The 19,765-nt window shown below is 34.5% G+C and overlaps 5 protein-coding genes across 8 annotated transcripts in view; 2 read left to right on the plus strand and 3 right to left on the minus strand.

Moving 5' to 3' along the window:
- Positions 1-19,765, minus strand: part of LOC135128309 (uncharacterized) — a 47,454-nt gene that overhangs the window by 11,080 nt on the left and 16,609 nt on the right. The window lies entirely within an intron of this gene.
- On the plus strand, positions 1,821-3,258 carry LOC135128308 (purine nucleoside phosphorylase-like). Of its 2 annotated transcripts, XM_064055221.1 has the most exons (4): positions 1,821-1,950; positions 2,008-2,063; positions 2,112-2,206; positions 2,258-3,258. In XM_064055221.1, the coding sequence occupies exons 2-4, from the start codon at positions 2,029-2,031 to the stop codon at positions 3,013-3,015; spliced, it is 888 nt and encodes a 295-aa protein (XP_063911291.1). In that variant the 5' UTR covers positions 1,821-1,950; positions 2,008-2,028; the 3' UTR covers positions 3,016-3,258. The 2 variants fall into 2 exon arrangements, with proteins under 2 accessions (XP_063911291.1, XP_063911290.1); XM_064055220.1 differs by having other exon boundaries at positions 1,821-2,063.
- Positions 3,433-4,619, plus strand: LOC135127719 (purine nucleoside phosphorylase-like). Its single transcript, XM_064054286.1, has 3 exons — positions 3,433-3,610; positions 3,658-3,752; positions 3,800-4,619. Exons 1-3 carry the CDS (start codon positions 3,573-3,575, stop codon positions 4,555-4,557), a joined length of 891 nt encoding a protein of 296 aa, XP_063910356.1. The 5' UTR covers positions 3,433-3,572; the 3' UTR covers positions 4,558-4,619.
- Positions 4,560-11,484, minus strand: LOC135127716 (purine nucleoside phosphorylase-like). 3 transcript variants are annotated; one of them, XM_064054283.1, is made up of 4 exons: positions 11,140-11,360; positions 10,736-11,087; positions 10,591-10,688; positions 4,560-5,392 (listed from the first exon to the last, which is right to left on the minus strand). In XM_064054283.1, exons 2-4 carry the CDS (start codon positions 10,747-10,749, stop codon positions 4,641-4,643), a joined length of 864 nt encoding a protein of 287 aa, XP_063910353.1. In that variant the 5' UTR covers positions 10,750-11,087; positions 11,140-11,360; the 3' UTR covers positions 4,560-4,640. The 3 variants fall into 3 exon arrangements, with proteins under 3 accessions (XP_063910353.1, XP_063910352.1, XP_063910354.1); XM_064054282.1 differs by having other exon boundaries at positions 10,591-11,087; XM_064054284.1 differs by lacking the exons at positions 10,591-10,688; positions 10,736-11,087; positions 11,140-11,360 and adding an exon at positions 11,375-11,484.
- LOC135127717 (purine nucleoside phosphorylase-like) lies at positions 11,574-19,327 on the minus strand. The gene is made up of 3 exons (XM_064054285.1): positions 19,186-19,327; positions 19,044-19,138; positions 11,574-12,475 (listed from the first exon to the last, which is right to left on the minus strand). The coding sequence occupies exons 1-3, from the start codon at positions 19,302-19,304 to the stop codon at positions 11,715-11,717; spliced, it is 975 nt and encodes a 324-aa protein (XP_063910355.1). The 5' UTR covers positions 19,305-19,327; the 3' UTR covers positions 11,574-11,714.

Here is a 19,765-nt window from a genome sequence, read left to right on the forward strand (position 1 = left end):
GGAATTTTCCTCGCAACTGGACTACAACGCAAGCAATCCAGTTTTTTAGATAAATATTGAAATCTTATTATTTGAATTTTTTATTAAAAAAACGAACAACAAAATCACAAAAAAAGATCGCAAAAGTGCAACAAAAAAGTCGACAAAAAAACAACAAAAAGGTCACAAAAATACAATAAAAAAGCGACGAAAAGGAATACAAAAAGCGCCAAACAACGATGAAAAATTAATAAAACAATTGGAAAATCAGGATATTAGGCAGAAATTCGTTCGTCTCTGCAGAAAAATAAAAGAAATTTAGTTTTCCAAATAAATTATAAAATTTGATTTTGTGAACTTAAAAAAAAAAATGGCACAAAAATGCAACAAAAAAACGGCAAAACATCACTTAGAAAAGTAATAAAGAAGTAACAAAAACGAATGACAAAAAAGAAAACTAAAACAAATATAGCTTATTTTCGCTTGTATAATTACATTATTGGTAGAAACAAAAATATTGATATTTTCATTATCTGTTGGAAATAAATTCACTTATTTATTTATTATTATTTATTCATAAAGAATCAATTAAAAAACGAACCAAAAAACGGCCAAAAAATAATCGTCAAAAACCGCCATAAAAGGCAACAAAAAAGGCCAAAAAAGACAAGAAAAAGCTGCAAAAAAACCTACAAAAAACATCAAGGCAAGCAAAAACTTGGTTTTATCAGGTTATACAGAAATTTTTTCGTCTCTAAGAAGCACAATCGACCACATCAAGCTTTTCAGGTAAATTACACAACCTGATTTTGCGTTTTTATTTTTTCTTATGATAAACCCTATTACTATGACGAAAAAAAATAATGAAAAAAACATTAAAAATACAACAAAAAAACTATAAAAAAGTCAAGAAAAAACACAATACTGACTAAAAAGCGGCAAAAAACAACAAAAACACAGCAGCAAAAATAGAAAATTAAAAAACAACAAAAAAGAGCTCAAAAAAGTCATCAGAAACCCAAACAGAAACTAAAAAAAAGCAGCAAAAAAACCGATATAAAAAATAAATAAATGGTCTCAATAGGTTATTGCACAGACATTCCTTCGTCTATAAAAATAAAACTAGTTTTTTAGAAAATTATAAAATTTGATTTTGCGAAATTTTTATTAAAAAAAGGAACAACAAAATCACAAAAAACGACCGCAAAAATACAACAAACACACATTAAAACAAAAAAGGCAAAATGTAAGCCCGCCCACCCGCCCTCTCTCAATTGTGATGATTTTTTTTATTCGCCATGAACCAAGAGGGCGGAGCGTAACTGCGAAATAGTTATTTTTTTACAAGAAATTATAAACAATACATGTTTTTGGGTATCGTGTTGTTCAAAGAATGTTGTTGAGAATTGAGTTCGGGGCGGATATGGGTGGGGCCTAATCTTTGGCTGTATGTTTTAATGTCTCGAAGAGAAATAAGGATTTTGCAGTTAAGCTCCGCCTTCTTGGCTCACGACGAATAAAATAATCATTACAATTGAGATAGGGTGGGTGGACGGGGCTACCTTCTGTCTTATTTTCTTCAAGTGTGTAGACTTATTTCGACAACAAGAAACTTAAAACATGTCTAAAATGGTAAGTTTTTGTAGTACTCAACTTAAATCCTCACTGGCAACTTGGCAACGGAGTTTATAAATGACAATTTTCAGCTCTAAAAGCAACGTCCGTTGGTATTTCCCGAACCCACTAGAAGGACGAAAATCACTCACTCCGGGCACTAATGACATCTAAATGACTTTGAATTTTATTTTGACAAGAAAAATTGTCACTTGTATTGTCAAAATTGTCAGTGAACATGTCTATCCAAAATTTTTGATCTTCACACAGAAACAGATCTAGAATTTGCAACCGCTATGATAATATGCATCAAAAAACGAACTAGAAATTTAAAAATTTGAAAATTCTTCCAGTCTTGTAGTCTTCTCAGCGTGTTTGCTGTGTTCATTCTAACTTGCACGAATTATGTTTCAGAACAGCTAGTAGTGAAACAGAATGTGTGAAAAATCCTGCGTTGCCTTTTGTAAACAGTAAGTTAAAAACCCCTCTAGACTTCGCACTTCTATTTTCACCCACAGATTAACCCTTGAGGACGTAGAAAAAACAGCAAACTTCTTAAAATCAAAAGTTGACATTCAACCTCGCATTGGCATTATTTGTGGAACTGGTCTAGGTATTGTCGAACTCTATCTATAATAAATTTCTAAAATAGTGGTTTCCTAAGCTGGCATCACCTCCCTTCTCAATAATCCAGAAGTCATCCCTTACGCAAATATTCCGTACTTCCCCATTGCCACCGTCGCCGGCCACGGCAACAAGCTCATTTTCGGCTACCTCGGCCCCACCCCCGTGGTTTGCATGCAAGGCCGCTTCCACTTTTTCGAAGGCTACCCCCTCTGGCAAGTCGTCTTTCCCGTCCGAGTGATGAAACTCCTCGGGATCTCCACGCTCGTGCTCACCAACGGCGCCGGAAGCATCAACAACTCCTACGCCGTCGGCGACATCATGTTCATCAAGGATCACATCAACCTGGTGAACTTCGGAGGCATGAACCCCCTTCAAGGGTACAACGACGAGAGCTTCGGCCAGAGGTTCGTCCCCATGAACGAAGTGTACGACCTCAATATTCTCAAGATAGCCAAAACCACCGCCAAAGAGCTCAGAATGAAGGGGATACAGGAGGGGGTGTACGCCTGCGTGGGAGGACCGAGCTTCGAGACGGTGGCAGAAGCGAAGGCGCTTAAAGTGTTGGGGGCCGATGTGGTGGGGACGTCGACGGTCCACGAAGTCATCGCGGCCAAACACTGCGGGCTCAAGTGCTTTGCTTTTAGTTTGATCACGACGAAGTGCCCCATGGACTATGGGGGGAAGAATACGATCATGCACGAGGATATTTTGGCGGTGGGGAAGAGCAGGGAGGCGGAAGTGCTCAGGTTTATGCAGAGGTTGTTTGCCAATTTGGCGCAACAGAATGCTGCGTAGATTTTGTGTATTTGGGAGAGATAATAAAATGATAACTGAAGAGTTTTTTACTGGTTCTAGATTTTTAACTTGAGATGTGCAGTTTTCGGACTAAAATCATAACTGACAACAAAACTTTTCATTTCTGGGGTCAACTGACGTGCATTTATATTCAAGATGTCAAAATCAGTGGTGGAAAATATACTGACCATTTCATATGCAAGCGACACCCGTAAATTATTAATTTTTTCGATTGACTGGTTGATTAGAGTAAGTTAATTTGTATAGGATAACACTTTTATCTTGTTATCTACATCAAATGTTGCCGTTATTTATTCGGTAGAATTCCTACTCAATCATCGATTATGTAAGCGATATTTCCTTGACTTTCCACTACTTTTTTATTTGATCTTGAACATACTTCAACGATTTTGTCTGTGTTTTGATAGTAAACACGTTCTACCGATCTGTGTACATTAAACACCCGTTTGATAAGATAATCGAAAGTACACCACAAAACACTTGTCAGATTTAAAGATATTATTCCCTCTCAGACCCCGTCCAACAACGAAAGCAAAATGTGTGACAATAACTCTTGCGTGGGTTGCAAAAATCCGTAAGTAAGTCAAAATCTCAACCAAACAAGACTCAATTTTTTTCCAGCTATACCTACGAAGACGTAGAAAAAATCGCCAACTTCCTGAGGTCAAAAGTGGACATTAAACCCCGCATAGGTCTAGTTTGTGGAACCGGTTTAGGTACTAACCCCTCAAACACACAAACAGTTTCCAAATTAAAATTTTAGGTGGCATTCCTGCACTGATGACCGACACTGTAACTTTCCCTTACGGAGAAATCCCCAATTTCCCCGTCAGCACAGTTGCCGGCCATGACGGCAAACTCATCATTGGCTACCTCTCAGGAACCCCGATCGTGTGCATGCAAGGACGCTTCCACTTCTTCGAAGGCTACCCCCTCTGGAAGGTCGTTCTCCCAATCCGCGTCATGAAGATCCTCGGAATTTCGATCTTAGTGCTCTCCAACGCAGCTGGAGGGATCAACAGTTCCTACTCCATCGGGGACATAATGTTCCTCAAGGACCACATCAATTTCGTGGCTCTTGGAGGCCACAACCCTCTCCAAGGGGACAACGAGGAAAAATTCGGTCCCAGGTTTGTGGCCATCAATGATTCGTACGACCGGGAGATTCTCAAGCTAGCCAAGAACACGGCGAAGGAGTTGGGGATGAAGGGGGTGCAAGAAGGGGTGTATTGTTGTATCGGGGGGCCGAGTTTTGAGACTGTGGCGGAATTGAGGGCTTTGAAGATGTTAGGGGGCGATGCAGTCGGGATGTCCACGGTCCACGAAGTGATAACGGCGATGCACTGCGGGATTAAATGTTTCGCGTTTAGTTTGATCACGAATAAGTGTCCCATGGAGTACGACGGGAAGAACACGCCGAACCATGAGGAGATTCTGGATGTGGGGAAGGAGAGGCAGGATGATGTGAGGAAGTTTGTGGAGAGGTTGTTTAAGAATTTGGCGCAGTTTAAAGTGAAATAGAATTTTGGTAACATTTTTTATATATTTCAATAAAATATCACATACCTATGATTACAATAACACTTTCTTGTTTAGAATAATAGTTATAAATCACTAGCAAGTAACACAACCAACCCCTCAACAAAAACCTTCAAATCCCTCTTCTTCTGCCCCGCCACCTCCAGCACCTCCTCCCCATCCGGCTTTTCCTTACACCCATACTCCACAACACACTCGTTCGTGATCAAACTGAACCCAAAACACTCCATTCCACAATGCCTCGCCGCAATAATCTCATGCACCGTCGACATCCCCACAGCATCCGCCCCTAGAATTTTCAAAGCCCTCACTTCGGCCACCGTCTCAAAATTAGGACCTCCGATGCACGCGTACACCCCCTCGTGGACCCCTTTCAACCCCAATTTTTCAACTAGAGCCCTAGCTTTTTCGATTATCTTGGGGTTGTAGCCTTCGTTCAGAGCCACAAATCGGGGACCGAATCTTTCGTCGTTGGGGCCTCGGAGGGGGTTGTTGCCGGCGAGGCCCAACATGTTGATGTGGTCTTTTATGAACATGATGTCGCCGGTTTTGTAGGAGGAGTTGATGCTGCCGGCGGCGTTGGAGACGATGAGGGTGGTGACTCCTAGGAGTTTCATGAGGCGGGCGGGCATGGCGCAGGTGGAGAGGGAGTTGCCTTCGTAGAAGTGGAACCGGCCTTGGAAGCAGATGACGGGGGTGGCGGCGATGTGGCCGAAGAGGAGGCGGCCGGGGTGACCGATGACGGTGCTGACGGGGAAGTGGGGGATTTCGGTGTAGTTGAGGGTGGTGGGGGTGGTGAGGAGTTCACCAACGGAGCCTGAAAATGGGTTGTTGTTACTGTGTAGTTGTCATAAATAACGACAACAACAAAAAACTAATCGATATTTGGAATAAAAATTTAAAAATGACCAAGGCACAAAATTTGGCAAAAGTCGTTCATTAGTAGCTCACTGCAATATCAGTATTGAGCTTAATTTCGAAATATTCAAATTTCAGACACAAAAATTGTAAAATGGAACTACAAAATTGAAATACAGCTGTACAATCCTATTTAAGATTAAGAAAAAAAATACGATAGTTTTAAAAGGTAAATAAGGAAACCATAATTAAGCGATTAAAAGAAATTTTCCAAAATTTGTGTAGGTGTACGCATAAAACAATAAAATTTGTAAAATAATATGTTGATTTACCTTCTGAAAAAAAAAGACAGTTGGGAGCTCAGAGAAGATTTAATATTCTTAAAAAAAGACACTTGGGGCACCCGAGAAGGTTTGACATTAAAAAAAAGACATCTGGTGCCCTCGAGAAGGTTTTACATGTTTAAAAAGACAGTTGGGGCTCCTGAGAAGGTTTCTCATTCTTAAAAAAATGACATTTTGGGCCCCCGAGAAGGTTTTATATTTTTAAAGAAGACAGTTGGGACCTCCGAAAAGGTTTCATATTAAAAAAAAGACATATGGCGCCCTCGAGAAGGTTTCACATTTTTAAAAAGACAGTTGAGGCTCCTGAGAAGGTTTCACATTATTAAAAAAATGACATTTTGGGCTCCCCGAGAAGGTTTCACATTAAAAAAAGACATGTGGCGCCCTCGAGAAGGTTTTATATTAAAAAAAAAGTGACATTTTTGGTCCCCGAGAAGGTTTTATATCTTTAAAGAAGGCAGTTGGGACCTCCGAGAAGGTTTCACATTAAAAAAAAGACATTCGGTGACCTCGAGAAGGTTTTACATTTTTTAAAAGACAGTTGGGGCTCCTGCGAAGGTTTCACATTCTTAAAAAAATGACATTTTGGGCCCCTGAAAAGGCTGCACATTAAAAAAAAAGACATTTGGCGCACTCGAGAAGGTTTTACATTTTTAAAAAAACAGTTGGGGCTCCTGAGAAGGTTTCGCATTCTTAAAAAAATGACATTTTGCGCCCCCGAGAAGGTTTTACTTAAAAAAAAAAGACAATTTGGTGCCCTCGAGAAGGTTTTACATTTTTAAGAAGACAGTTGGGGCTCCTGAGAAGGTTTCACATTCTTAAAAAAAAGACATTTGGCGCTCTCGAGAAGGTATTACATTTTTAAAACGACGTTTGGGGCTCCCGGGAAGATTTCATATTCTTAAAAAAAAGTGACATTTTGGGCCCCCGAGAAGGTTTTATATTTTTAGAGAAGACAGTTGGGACCTCCGAGATGGTTTCACATTAAAAAAAGACATTTGGCGCCCTCGAGAAGGTTTTACATTTTTAAAAAGACAGTTGGGTCTCCCGAGAAGGTTTCACATTCTTAAAAAAAATTACATTTTGGGTCCCCGATAAGGTTTTATATTTTTAGAGAAGACAGTTGGGACCCCCGAGAAGGTTTCACATTAAAAAAAAATATATTTGGCCTCGAGAAAGCTTTACATTTTTAAAAAGACCTTTGGGCCTCCCGAGAAGGTTTCAATTTCTTAAAAAAATGACATTTTGGACCCCCGAGAAGGTTTCACATTAAAAAAAAAGACTTTTGGCGCCGCCGAGGTTTTATATGCTTAAAAAGACGGTTGGGCCTCCGGAGAAGGCTTCAAATTTTTAAAAAAAATTACGTTTTGGGTCCCCGAGAAGGTTTTATACTTTTAAAGAAGACAGTTGGGACCCTCGAGAAGGTTTCACATTAAAAAAAAGACATTTGGCGCACTCGAGAAGGTTTTACATTTTTAAAAAGACAGTTGGGGCTACCGAGGTTTCAAATTCTTAAAAAAATAACATTTCGGGCCCCCGAGAAGGTTTTATATTTTCAAAGAAGGCAGTTGGGACCTCCCGAAAAGGTTTCACATTAAAAATAAAGACAATTGGTGATCTAGAGAAGGTTTTACATTTTTTAAAAGACAGTTGGGGCTCCTGAGAAGGTTTCACATTCTAAAACAAACTGACATTTTGGGCCCCCGAGAAGGTTTCACATTAAAAAAAAAGACTTTTGGCGCCCCCGAGGTTTTATATTTTTAAAAAGACGGTTGGGCCTCCGGAGAAGGTTTCAAATTCTTAAAAAAAATACGTTTTGGGTCCCCGAGAAGGTTTTATACTTTTAAAGAAGACAGTTGGGACCCCCGAGAAAGTTTCACATTAAAAAAAAGACATTTGGCGCACTCGAGAAGGTTTTACATTTTTAAAAAGACAGTTGGGGCTACCGAGAAGGTTTCAAATTCTTAAAAAAAATGACATTTTGGGCCCCCGAGAAAGTCTCACATTAAAAAAAAGACCTTTGCCGCTCTCGAGAAGGTATTACATTTTTAAAAAGACGGTTGGGGCTCCCGGGAAGATTTCATATTCATAAAAAAAAGTGACATTTTGGGTCCCCGAGAAGGTTTCATATTTTAAAGAAAACAGTTGGGACCCCCGAGAAGGTTTGACATTAAAAAAAAAGATATTTGGCGCCCTCGAGAAAGTTTTACATTTTTAAAAAGACAGTTGGGCCTCCGGAGAAGGTTTCAAATTCTTAAAAAAATTACATTTTGGGTCCCCCAGAAGGTTTTATATTTTTAAAGAAGACAGCTGGGACCCCGGAGAAGGTTTCACATTAAAAAAAAAAGACATTTGGCGCCCTCGAGAAAGTTTTACATTTTTAAAAAGACAGTGGGCCTCCCGAGAAGTCTTCAAATTCTTAAAAAAATTATATTTTGGGTCCCCCAGAAGGTTTTATATTTTTAAAGAAGACAGCTGGGACCCCGGAGAAGGTTTCACATTAAAAAAAAAAGACATATGGCGCCCTCGAGAAAGTTTTACATTTTTAAAAAGACAGTGGGCCTCCCGAGAAGTCTTCAAATTCTTAAAAAAAATACATTTTGGGCCCCCGAGAAGGTTTTATAATTTTAAAGAATACAGTTGGGACCTCCGAAAAGGTTTCACATTAAAAAAAAGACATTTGATGACCTAGAGAAAGTTTTACATTTTTTAAAAGACAGTTGGGGCTCCTGAGAAGGTTTCACATTCTAAAACAAAATGACATTTTGGGCCCCCGAGAAGGTTTCACATTAAAAAAAAAGACTTTTGGCGCCCCCGAGCTTTTATATTTTTAAAAAGACGGTTGGGCCTCCGGAAAAGGTTTCAAATTCTTAAAAAAAATTACATTTTGGGTCCCCGAGAAGGTTTTATACTTTTAAAGAAGACAGTTGGGACCCCCGAGAAGGTTTCACATTAAAAAAAAAGACATTTGGCGCACTCGAGAAGGTTTTACATTTTTAAAAAGACAGTTGGGGCTACCGAGAAGGTTTCAAATTCTTAAAAAAAATGACATTTTGGGCCCCCGAGAACGATTTACATTTTTAAAAAGACGATTGGGGCTCCCGGGAAGATTTCATATTCATAAAAAAAGTGACACTTTGGGTCCCCGAGAAGGTTTTATATTTTTAAAGAAGACAGTTGGGACCCCCGAGAAGGTTTGACATTAAAAAAAATATATTTGGCGCCCTCGAGAATGTTTTACATTTTTAAAAAGACAGTTGGGCCTCCGGAGAAGGTTTCAAATTCTTAAAAAAAATACATTTTGGGTCCCCGAGAAAGTTTTATATTTTTAAAGAAGATAGTTGGGACCCCCGAGAAGGTTTCACATTAAAAAAACAAGACATTTGGCGCCCTCGAGAAAGTTTTACATTTTTAAAAAGACAGTTGGGCCTCCCGAGAAGGTTTCAAATTCTTAAAAAAAATTACATTTTGATCCTCCGAGAAGGTTTTATATTTTTAAAGAAGACAGTTGGGACCCCCGAAAAGGTTTCACATTAAAAAAAAAGACATTTGGCGCCCTAGAGAAGGTTTTACATTTTTAAAAAGACAGTTGGGGCTACCGAGAAGGTTTCAAATTCTTAAAAAAAATGACATTTTGGGCCCCCGAGAACGATTTACATTTTTAAAAAGACGATTGGGGCTCCCGGGAAGATTTCATATTCATAAAAAAAGTGACACTTTGGGTCCCCGAGAAGGTTTTATATTTTTAAAGAAGACAGTTGGGACCCCCGAGAAGGTTTGACATTAAAAAAAATATATTTGGCGCCCTCGAGAATGTTTTACATTTTTAAAAAGACAGTTGGGCCTCCGGAGAAGGTTTCAAATTCTTAAAAAAAATACATTTTGGGTCCCCGAGAAAGTTTTATATTTTTAAAGAAGATAGTTGGGACCCCCGAGAAGGTTTCACATTAAAAAAACAAGACATTTGGCGCCCTCGAGAAAGTTTTACATTTTTAAAAAGACAGTTGGGCCTCCCGAGAAGGTTTCAAATTCTTAAAAAAAATTACATTTTGATCCTCCGAGAAGGTTTTATATTTTTAAAGAAGACAGTTGGGACCCCCGAAAAGGTTTCACATTAAAAAAAAAGACATTTGGCGCCCTAGAGAAGGTTTTACATTTTTAAAAAGACAGTTGGTACCCCGGAGAAGGTTTCACATTAAAAAAAAGACATTTGGCGTCCTCCAGAAGGTTTTACATTTTTAAAAAATACAATTGGTACTCTGGAAAATATTTAATATTCTTAAAAAAAGAGGGTTGGGGCCCCCGAAAAGGTTTCGCTTTCTTTAAAAAAGGACAGTTGGTATCCCCAAGAAGATTTCACATTCTTAAAAAAATTACATTTTGGGCCCCCGAGAAGGTTTTACATTTTTAAAAAAACAATTGGTACCATGGAGAAGATTTAATATTCTTAAAAAAGACACTTGGGGACCCGAGACGGTTTCGCCTTCTTTTAAAAAGGACAGTTGGTACCCCCAAGAAGATGTCACAGTTGCCATCCTCCAGAAGGTTTTACATTTTTAAAAAAGACAAGTGATACCCTGGAGAATATTTAATATTCTTAAAAAAAGACAGTTGGGCCCCGAGAAGGTTTCACATTCTTAAAAAAATGACATTTGGGGCCCACGAGATGGTTTCTTATTCTTAAGAAAAGACAGTTGGGACCCCCGAGAAGATTTCACAATAAAAAAAGACGAAATTAAGCATTCGTTAGTACAAAAAAAAAATGTACATGTACTTGTAAAAATATATATATATATATACATAATATACTCACTTAAACCCGACCCGCATATAATCCCAATTTGGGGTTTAACCGTCACCAGTTTCCTCAAATAATAATTAGCAATTTTTTCGATTATTTCATACGTGTATCTAAAAACGCCCATTGAATGAAATATTTTCAACGGTAGAAATCTTACTCTTGTTGAGCCATTTCTTACACACTGTAACCCGTCAGTGGATTTAGGTCGCTTATGATGGACTTTTATGCAATACTGTGGTAGTGGCAAGTAGATAAGAATCGGAGTTGACGTCATTTCAGTTCCATGTTAAGTACGAGTAAATGCATTTCCGATTTACTCAGCGCATACATCCGTTCTTGTCTAACAGACGGTAGAACACCTTTGAGGACATAGGTATTTCCAATCAAAAAATTACGATAGAGTAAGACTACGAGACATTGTGCAAGAATTACACTTTGTTTGATTTACGAAAATACTGAAGTATGTTAGACACTATATACCAACAACTATCATAAACGAGAATTTAAACCTGGAAAAAACAAAAAATTAGAGCAGAACCAAGTATAGTTCTATTATCAAACCGTTTTTTAACCAATTCCACTTTATCGTAGTTTATCGTATTTTGGTGAAGGTAATAGCCATTACTTCACAAAAAATTCGTTAGCTAGACACCGATAATAATAACGAGGAATAAATTTTCATGCTTCTACTATATACGTATTGTTACGAAAGAAACCCATATGCCGCCCCGGTACGACGCCTATGGTTCCTAATATGTACGGCGATGATGATTTATCATCATTTATTATCATTTACCAGAAGTCTCGATTGCGGTGTCCAGGAAAATCTCGAAGCGGCGTTCGCGATCCATCTAGAGGTATATTTACCGAAAAAAGTTCTAAAAATATTATTATTAGATGTTTCACGTTTAGTTTGATCATGAATAAGTGTCCATGGAGTACGATGGGAAGTATACGTCGAACCATGATGACAATCTGGAGGTGTAGAAGGATAGTTTTGCTAACATTTTTATAATTTAAATAATAATAATATAATAAATTTATACATTTCAATAAAATATCACATACCTATGATTACAAAAATTCTTTTTTTTAATATAATACTGATAAATCACTGGCAAGTAGCCTCTCAACTCCTAAGTACTCTTTCCAACTTCTGCCAAGACCCCAACCAACCCCTCCACAAAAACCTTCAAATCCCTCTTCTTTTGCCCCGCCACCTCCAGCACCTCTTCCCCGTCCGGCTTCTCCTTAGACCCATACTCCACAACACACTCATTCGTGATCAAACTGAACCCAAAACACTCCATTCCACAATGCCTCGCCGCAATAATCTCATGCACCGTCGACATCCCCACAGCATCCGCCCCCAGAATTTTCAAAGCCCTCACTTCGGCCACCGTCTCAAAATTAGGACCTCCGACGCAAACGTACACCCCCTCGTGGACTCCTTTCATCCCCAATTTTTCAGCTAGAGCTTTAGCTTTGTCGATCATCTTGGGATTGTAGCCTTCGTTCAGAGCCACAAATCGGGGACCGAATCTTTCGTCGTTGGGGCCTCGGAGGGGGTTGTTGCCGGCGAAGCCGGTCAAGTTAATGTGGTCTTTTATGAACATGATGTCGCCGGTTTTGTAGGAGGGGTTGATGCCGCCGGCGGCATTGGAGACGATGAGGGTGGTGACTCCGAGGAGTTTCATGAGGCGGACGGGCATGGCGCAGGTGGAAAGGGAGTTGCCTTCGTAGAAGTGGAAGCGGCCTTGCATGCATATGACGGGGATGGCGGCGATGTGGCCGAAGAGGAGGCGGCCGGGGTGGCCGATGACAGTGCTGACGGGGAAGTTGGGGATTTCGGTGTAGTTGAGGGTGGTGGGGGCGGTGAGGAGTTCACCGACCGAACCTGAAAATGGGGTGTAGTTATTTTGTTCCAAAAATAGCTATAAAAGACAACAAAAAAACTAACTAACTATAAGTAAAATTTTCTCCTTTTATCCAGAGTAATTAAGAAAAAAAAAAAATGAGAAAAAACAAGTAATATTATTTGAATGTTTATTCTTTGGTTTGTTTATACGAAAGTTTTAGTTCATACTGGTAAAAAAATCTGACATTTGGATTAAACAAAAATTCTACGATTACTCATCAAATGAACAAAATCAAAATTGTAAAAATTTAAGATTTCTCATGTTTGACTGATTGAAGAAGACTTTATCAAAATTTTGTAATTTTTAAATTAAGCATGATCTTTGGAGTTTTTGAAATATTAAAATTTGTCACTACATTCATAGTGACAAATGAAAAATTTCAGAACATACCGCAAAATAAAAATCAATTCAACGGCCACTTACTGAACGAACAAAAATTCAGAATTTCTTATTTTGTGAAATCTTTATTAAAAAAAGGGACAACAAAATCACAAAAAAACCGCAAAATGCAACAAAAAGTCGACAAAAAAACGACAAACACGACAAATCAACGACAAAAAGGAAACTAAAAAAACAATAAAAAAGTCATAAAAATGCAACAAAAAAAGGACGAAAAGGAAGGAAAGAACGATGAGAAATTAACAAAAAAAAAAATAATAATTAAAAAAAGAGCCAAAAAACGACAAAAAAGACAACAAAAAACTGGAAAAAAATTACAAAACCGAAAAAAGTTGGTTTTATCAGGTTATATAGAAATTTCTTCGCCTCTGAGAACCACAATCGAACAAATCAAGCTTTTCGGGTAAATTATACAATTTGATTTTGCTTTTTTATTTTTTCTTTTGATAAACCCTATTATAAAGACGAAAAAAATAGTGGAAAAAACATCAAACAGGGAACAGAAAAGCTGCAAAAATACAACAAGAAAAAGCAGTAAAAAAGTCAACAAAAAAACCACAATAATAACAAAAAAGCGACAGAAATAGAAACAAAAGAAGTACACTAAAAAAAAACAACACAAACAGAGTGCCAAAAAAGTCGTCAGAAACCAAAATAAAAAGTAAAAAAAAAAACAACAATGAAGCCACAAAACCCAACAAAAAAGTTACAAAAAAAAAGACAACAAAAAACACCAAACAAAAACTACAAAAAGCGATAAAAAAATAAATGGTCTCATTCTTTCGTCTCTGAATAATAAAATAAAACCAGTTTTTCAGAAAATTATAAAATCTGATTTTGCGAAATTTTTATTCAAAAAAGGAACAACAAAATCGCAAAAAAGATCGCAAAAATGAAACAAAAAAGTCGACAAAAAAACAACAAACATGACAAATCAACGCCAAAAAGAACGATTTTTAATTTTTGCAATTTTTCGTTTAAATTTTTCGATTTTTTACCTTTCAATTTTTTCAGTTTTGGGGGGTTCTTCAATGTTTAAGAATTCAAATTGTCCGATTCTTCTGTTCGATTTTTAGTTTTTTCAATTTTTCGATATTTCGAAATTTTATCTTGGGATTTTTCAATTTTTGAATTTTCCGACATTAAAAATTTAAAAATTTAATTTCTCTAAATGTCAGATTTTTTTCTCCATTCTTGGATTTTTTAGTTTCTGAATTTTTCTACTTGTCAATCCTCCGAATTTTCGAAAAATTTTTTTTCGGGGTTTTACAATTTTTTAGTTACCTATTCGATTTTTCTATTTTTGGCAATGTCCCGAATTTTTTAAAATTTTAAATTTTTTGATGTTTCGATTTCTTGATCTTCCGAATTTTCGACTTCTCAGTCTTAAATTTTTGTTTTTTTTTGTATATATTTTTAAATTTTAAGAATTTGTGGAGACTTCGATGTTCAGATTTTTTTAATTCTTCAATTTCCCGATTTTTCAATTTTTTATTATTCAATTTACTGATCTTTTTAAGTTTGCCAAATTTTTAATTTTTAAATTTTCGATTTGCTGCTATTTTAATTTTTAGATTTCCCAATTTTTGAGATTTTGGTTTGGAATTTTTCTCGATTTTCGGTTTTTCGATTCTTCAATTTTAGGTATTCATCAATTTCTGGTTATCCAATTTTTCGTTATTTTAATTGCTGGATTTTTAAATTCCCCAATTTTTCAATTTCTGGATTTATGGCGATTTCGATGTTTGGATTTTTTGATTGTACAATTTCCCGAGTTTTCGATTTTTCAATTTTTTATTTTTCGGTTTATTGATTTTTAAAATTTTCCAAATTTTCGATTTGCTGCTCTTTTGATTTCTCAATTTTTCGAGATTCCAGCTTGGGATTTTTCGATTTTCAGTTTTTCGATTCTTCAATTTTAACGATTTTTTGATGTTTCAATTTAATTTTTAATACTTAAATTTTTCGATGTATCGATTTTTAATATTTTTCAATTTTATGAATATATCAAATTACTGGTTTTCCAATTTATCGATATTTTAATTGTTCGATTTTTTTATTTTTCGATTTTTCGATTTCTGGATTTATAGACTTCAATGTTTAGATTTTTCGATTGTTACTTTTTTCGATTTTTCAATTTTGGGCTAATTTTTCTATTTTTCAATTTTTTGTTTTTTTGATTTTTCGTTTTGCTACTTATCGATTTTTAAATGTGGGGGGTTGTTCAATGTTTAAGAATTCAAATTGTTCGATTCTTCTGTTCGATTTTTAATTTTTTCAATTTTTGACCTTTCCGATTTTTCAATTTTTCGATATTTCGAAATTTTATCTTGGGAGTTTTCTATTTTTGAATTTTTCGACGTATTAAATATTTAATTTCCCTAAATATAAGATTTTTTGATTTCTCCATTTTTGGATTTTTTAGTTTCTCTATTTTTCTACTTGTCAATCCTACGAATTTTTAAATTTTCCCATTTTCCGATTTTTCTATTTTTAAAATTTTCGAAAATTTAATTTTCCTTTCGCTAAATTTTAGATTTTTTTGATTTCGCGGTTTTTCAGTTTTTTAGTTACCTATTCGATTTTTCTATTTTTGGCAATATCCCGAATTTTTAAAAATTTTAAATTTTTTGATGTTTCGATTTCTGGATCTTCCGAATTTTCAACTTCTCAGTTTTAAATTTTTGTTTTTTTTTTGTATATATTTTTGAATTTTATGAATTTTCGATTTCTGGATTTATGGAGACTTCGATCTTTAGATTTTTTTAATTCTTCAATTTTCCGATTTTTCAATTTTTTTTATTATTCAATTCACTGATCTTTTTAAGTTTTCCAAATTTTTAATTTTTAAATTTTCGATTTGCTGCTATTTTGAATTTTCAATTTTTAGATTTCCCAATTTTTTGAGATTCCGGTTTGGGATTTTTTGATTTCTCGATTTTCAGTTTTTCGATTCTTCAATTTTAACGATTTTTTGATCTTTCAATTTAATTTTTAATACTTCAATTTTTCGATTTATCGATTTTTAATATTTTTCAATTTTATGAATACATATATTATCAAATTTCTGGTTTTCCAATTTTTTGATATTTTAATCGAAGATTTTTTTATTTTTCGATTATTACTTTTTTCGATTTTTCAATTTTGGGCTAATTTTTCGTTTTCCTACTTATCGATTTTTTAAAATTTTTCAATTTTTAGATTTCTGGATTTATTGAGACCTCAATGTTTGGGTTTTCGGTTTTGAGCTGTTTCAACTGCCCGATTTTTCGCTTTTCCAATATTTGAATTTTTCGAACAATAAATGAAATCTAGTTTTTCAAATAAATTATGAATTTTGATTATGTGACAACAAAACAGCAGCAAAAAAAAATAATGGTCTCTTTAGGTTATTAGACAGAATTTCTTTCGTCTCTGAATAATAAAGTAAAACAAGTTTTTTAGAAAATTAAAAAATCTGATTTTGCGAAATTTTTATTCAAAAAAGGAACAACAAAATCACAAAAAAGACCGCAAAAATGAAACAAAAAAGTCGACAAAAAAACGACAAACATGATAAATCAACGACAAAAAGAACGATTTTTAATTTTTGCAATTTTTCGATTTTTTACCTTTCCATTTTTTCAGTTTGAGGGAATTGTTCAACGTTTAAGAATACAAATTGTCCGATTCTTCTGTTCGATTTTTAGTTGTTTTCAATGTTTGACCTTTCCGATTTTTCAATTTTTGAATTTTTCGACACATTAAAAATTTAATTTCTATGAATATCAGAGTTTTTGATTTCTCCATTATTGGATTTTATAGTTTTTCTATTTTTCTACTTGTCAATCCTCCGAATTTTTAAATTTTACATTTTTCAACTTTTTACCTTTCTGATTTTTCAATTTTCCCATTTTCCGATTTTTCAATTTTTAAAATTTTCGAAAATTTAATTTTTCTTTCGCTAAATTTTAGATTTTTTTGATTTCGCGGTTTTTCAATTTTTTAGTTACCTATTCGATTTTTATATTTTTGGCAATATCCCGATTTTTTAAAAATTTTAAATTTTTTGATGTTTCGATTTCTGGATCTTCCGAATTTTCGACTTCTCAGTTTTAAATATTTGTTTTTATTTTGTATATATTTTTAAATTTTATGAATTTTCGATTTTTAAATTTTTGGTCTTTACATTTTTCGATGTTGTAATTTCCCAATTTTTCGATTTCTGGATTTATGGAGACTTCGATGTTTGTATTTTTTGATTGTACAATTTCCAGAGTTTTCGATTTTTCAATTGCTTATGTTTCGGTTTATTGGTTTTTTAAAATTTTCCAAATTTTCCATTTGTTGCTATTTTGATGTCTCAATTTTTAGATTTCCCAATTTTTCGAGATTCCAGTTTGGGATTTTTCGATTTCTCGATTTTCAGTTTTTCGATTCTTCAATTTTAACGATTTTTTTGACGTTTCAATTTAATTTTTAATACATACTTCAATTTTTCGATATATCGATTTTTAATATTTTTCAATTTTATGAATATATCAAATTTCTGGTTTTCCAATTTTTCGATATTTTAATTATTCGATTTTCTTATTTTTCGATTTGTCGATTTCTGGATTTATAGAGACTTCAATGTTAAGATTTTTCAATTGCTACTTTTTTCGATTTTTCAATTTTGGGCTAATTTTTCGATTTTCCAATTTTTTGGTTTTTTGATTTTTCGTTTTGCTACTTATCGATTTTTAAAAATTTTTCAATTTTTAGATTTCTGGATTTATTGAGACCTCAATGTTTCGATTTTCGATTTTGAGCTGTTTCAACTGCCCGATTTTTCGATTTTCCAATATTTGAATTTTTCGAATAATAAATGAAATCCAAAGACGACAAACATGACAAATTAACGACAAAAAGACAACTAAAAACAACCAAAAAGGACACAAAAATGCAATGAAAAAGTGACGAAAAGGAATATACAAAAAGCGCCAAACAAAGATGAAAAGTTGACAAAAAATTGGAAAATCAGGATATTAAGCAGAAATCCTTTAGCTTCTGAAGAACAATAAAATAAATCTAGTTTTTCAAATAAATTATAAAATTTGATTTTGTAAATCAAAAAAAAAAACGACAAAAGCAACAAAAAACGTCAAAAAATGGCACAAAATTACAACAAAAAAGCGACAAAAATGACAAAAAAAATCACTTAGAAAAGCAATAAAGAAGCAACAAAAACCAACGAAAAAAAAGAGAACTAAAACATAGCTTGATAATTTTAGTAACGCTATGATTACGAACAAGATATTGAAAATTGAATATTAATATTGTAGTTATTTATAAGATATAATTAATTATTATGCAAATACTATTTATAAACAATAGTAGCTGTGTTGCTATGTTGTTGTATCCACTACAGATATGATTATCTGCTGGAAATAAATTCACTTATCTATTATTATTTATTTGTATTCGTCAAAAACCGACATAAAAAGCAACAACAAAAGACCAGAAAAGACAACAAAAAGCTGCAAAAAAACGACAAAAACAGCAAAAAGGCGATAAAAAATAAATTGTCTCATTAGGTTATTTTAAAAATTATTTCAGTTGTCCTTTTTGACTTTTAATGTCGATTAAAAACAAAAAAAAAAAAAAACTAAATAAAATATGTAAAATAACAAGTTGTTTTAGCATTACCCGAAGTGCACCAGAAACTCGAAACTGGTATAATTCAACCACAACAATGTAATCTTAACTGACATTAAAAATTTCTAAAATTTATGATTCTTGACGCAAAACGTGTTTTTACACGAATAAAAAAAATAATGTCAAGGTTAATTATTGAAGATAAGATCATCCAGTACTGATAGAGTACATATAAAAGAGAGTACTGAGGCTTTGTCAATACTTGGGAAATCTGCATGAAAAGAGCGATCCACGGCCTTGGACATATGAGAAAATCTCGGGAAAACTAATCTCACTTTTCTCCTGTCTTAGTGAAACCCATTGTATGTTGATTTACAAACAATCAGTTGGTAAAACGAATGAAACGATTAATTATGTAAAAACAACGTTCGGGTTACTCGAGTAGAAACATTTTGAGCATCGATCTCGAATACAAAAAAAATCACTTTGTAGTCAAAATTAAAAAGAAAAAAAAATTATATAGGTACTCACTTAAACCTGACCCACATATAATCCCAATTTGCGGTTTAATCGTCACCAGTTTCCTCAAATAATCAGCAATTTCTTCGATTTCTTCATACTTGTACCTAAAAATACCCACTGAATAAACCATTTTCGAGCGTAAAAATCTTACTCTTGTCGATCCATTTGTTGCACACTGCACCCAGTCAATGGGTTCACGTCACGCATGAAGGTTTTTTCTGCAATATTGTGGTGGTGGAAAATACCAGCAATGACCAGGGTTCTGGTCATCGAGCGATTTTATAGCTTTCCAGAGCTGTTATCATTATCAATTATAATTAAAAACCGTTGGCACGTAAAGCTTTAATAATTGTATCATTTTTCCGAGAAGCTACGTGACGCGAAATTTTAATTCCAGTATCTGGGAGGGGAATCCCTTGTAATCATAAAGCAACTAACTCTTTCCTCAAGTTGCATCACTTAATTCCAAAGAACGTTTTATTAGGTGAGTGGGAAAAGTGTAATCTTTAATGAATTCAAACAACACCAATAAGTTTCCTCAGTCTCAGTGGAAGACAAATCTTACGCAAGCGTCGATCCTATTGTATCCGATTGTTCTCAAAATAATAGTGAGAATAATCTCTTACACTTGCTACATCAATCTTTTCCATGGTGATTTTCATAATCATGAATTGGTATTAATTCAAGTACTCGTATCTTCACAAGGAATTTTCTCGCTAGTACGACAAGAT

This window comes from Zophobas morio, unplaced genomic scaffold (assembly GCF_036711695.1).
Source record: "Zophobas morio isolate AGI-343-1 ecotype UQ-CSIRO unplaced genomic scaffold, CSIRO_AGI_Zmor_V1 ptg000012l, whole genome shotgun sequence".
Lineage (NCBI taxonomy): Eukaryota > Metazoa > Arthropoda > Insecta > Coleoptera > Tenebrionidae > Zophobas > Zophobas morio.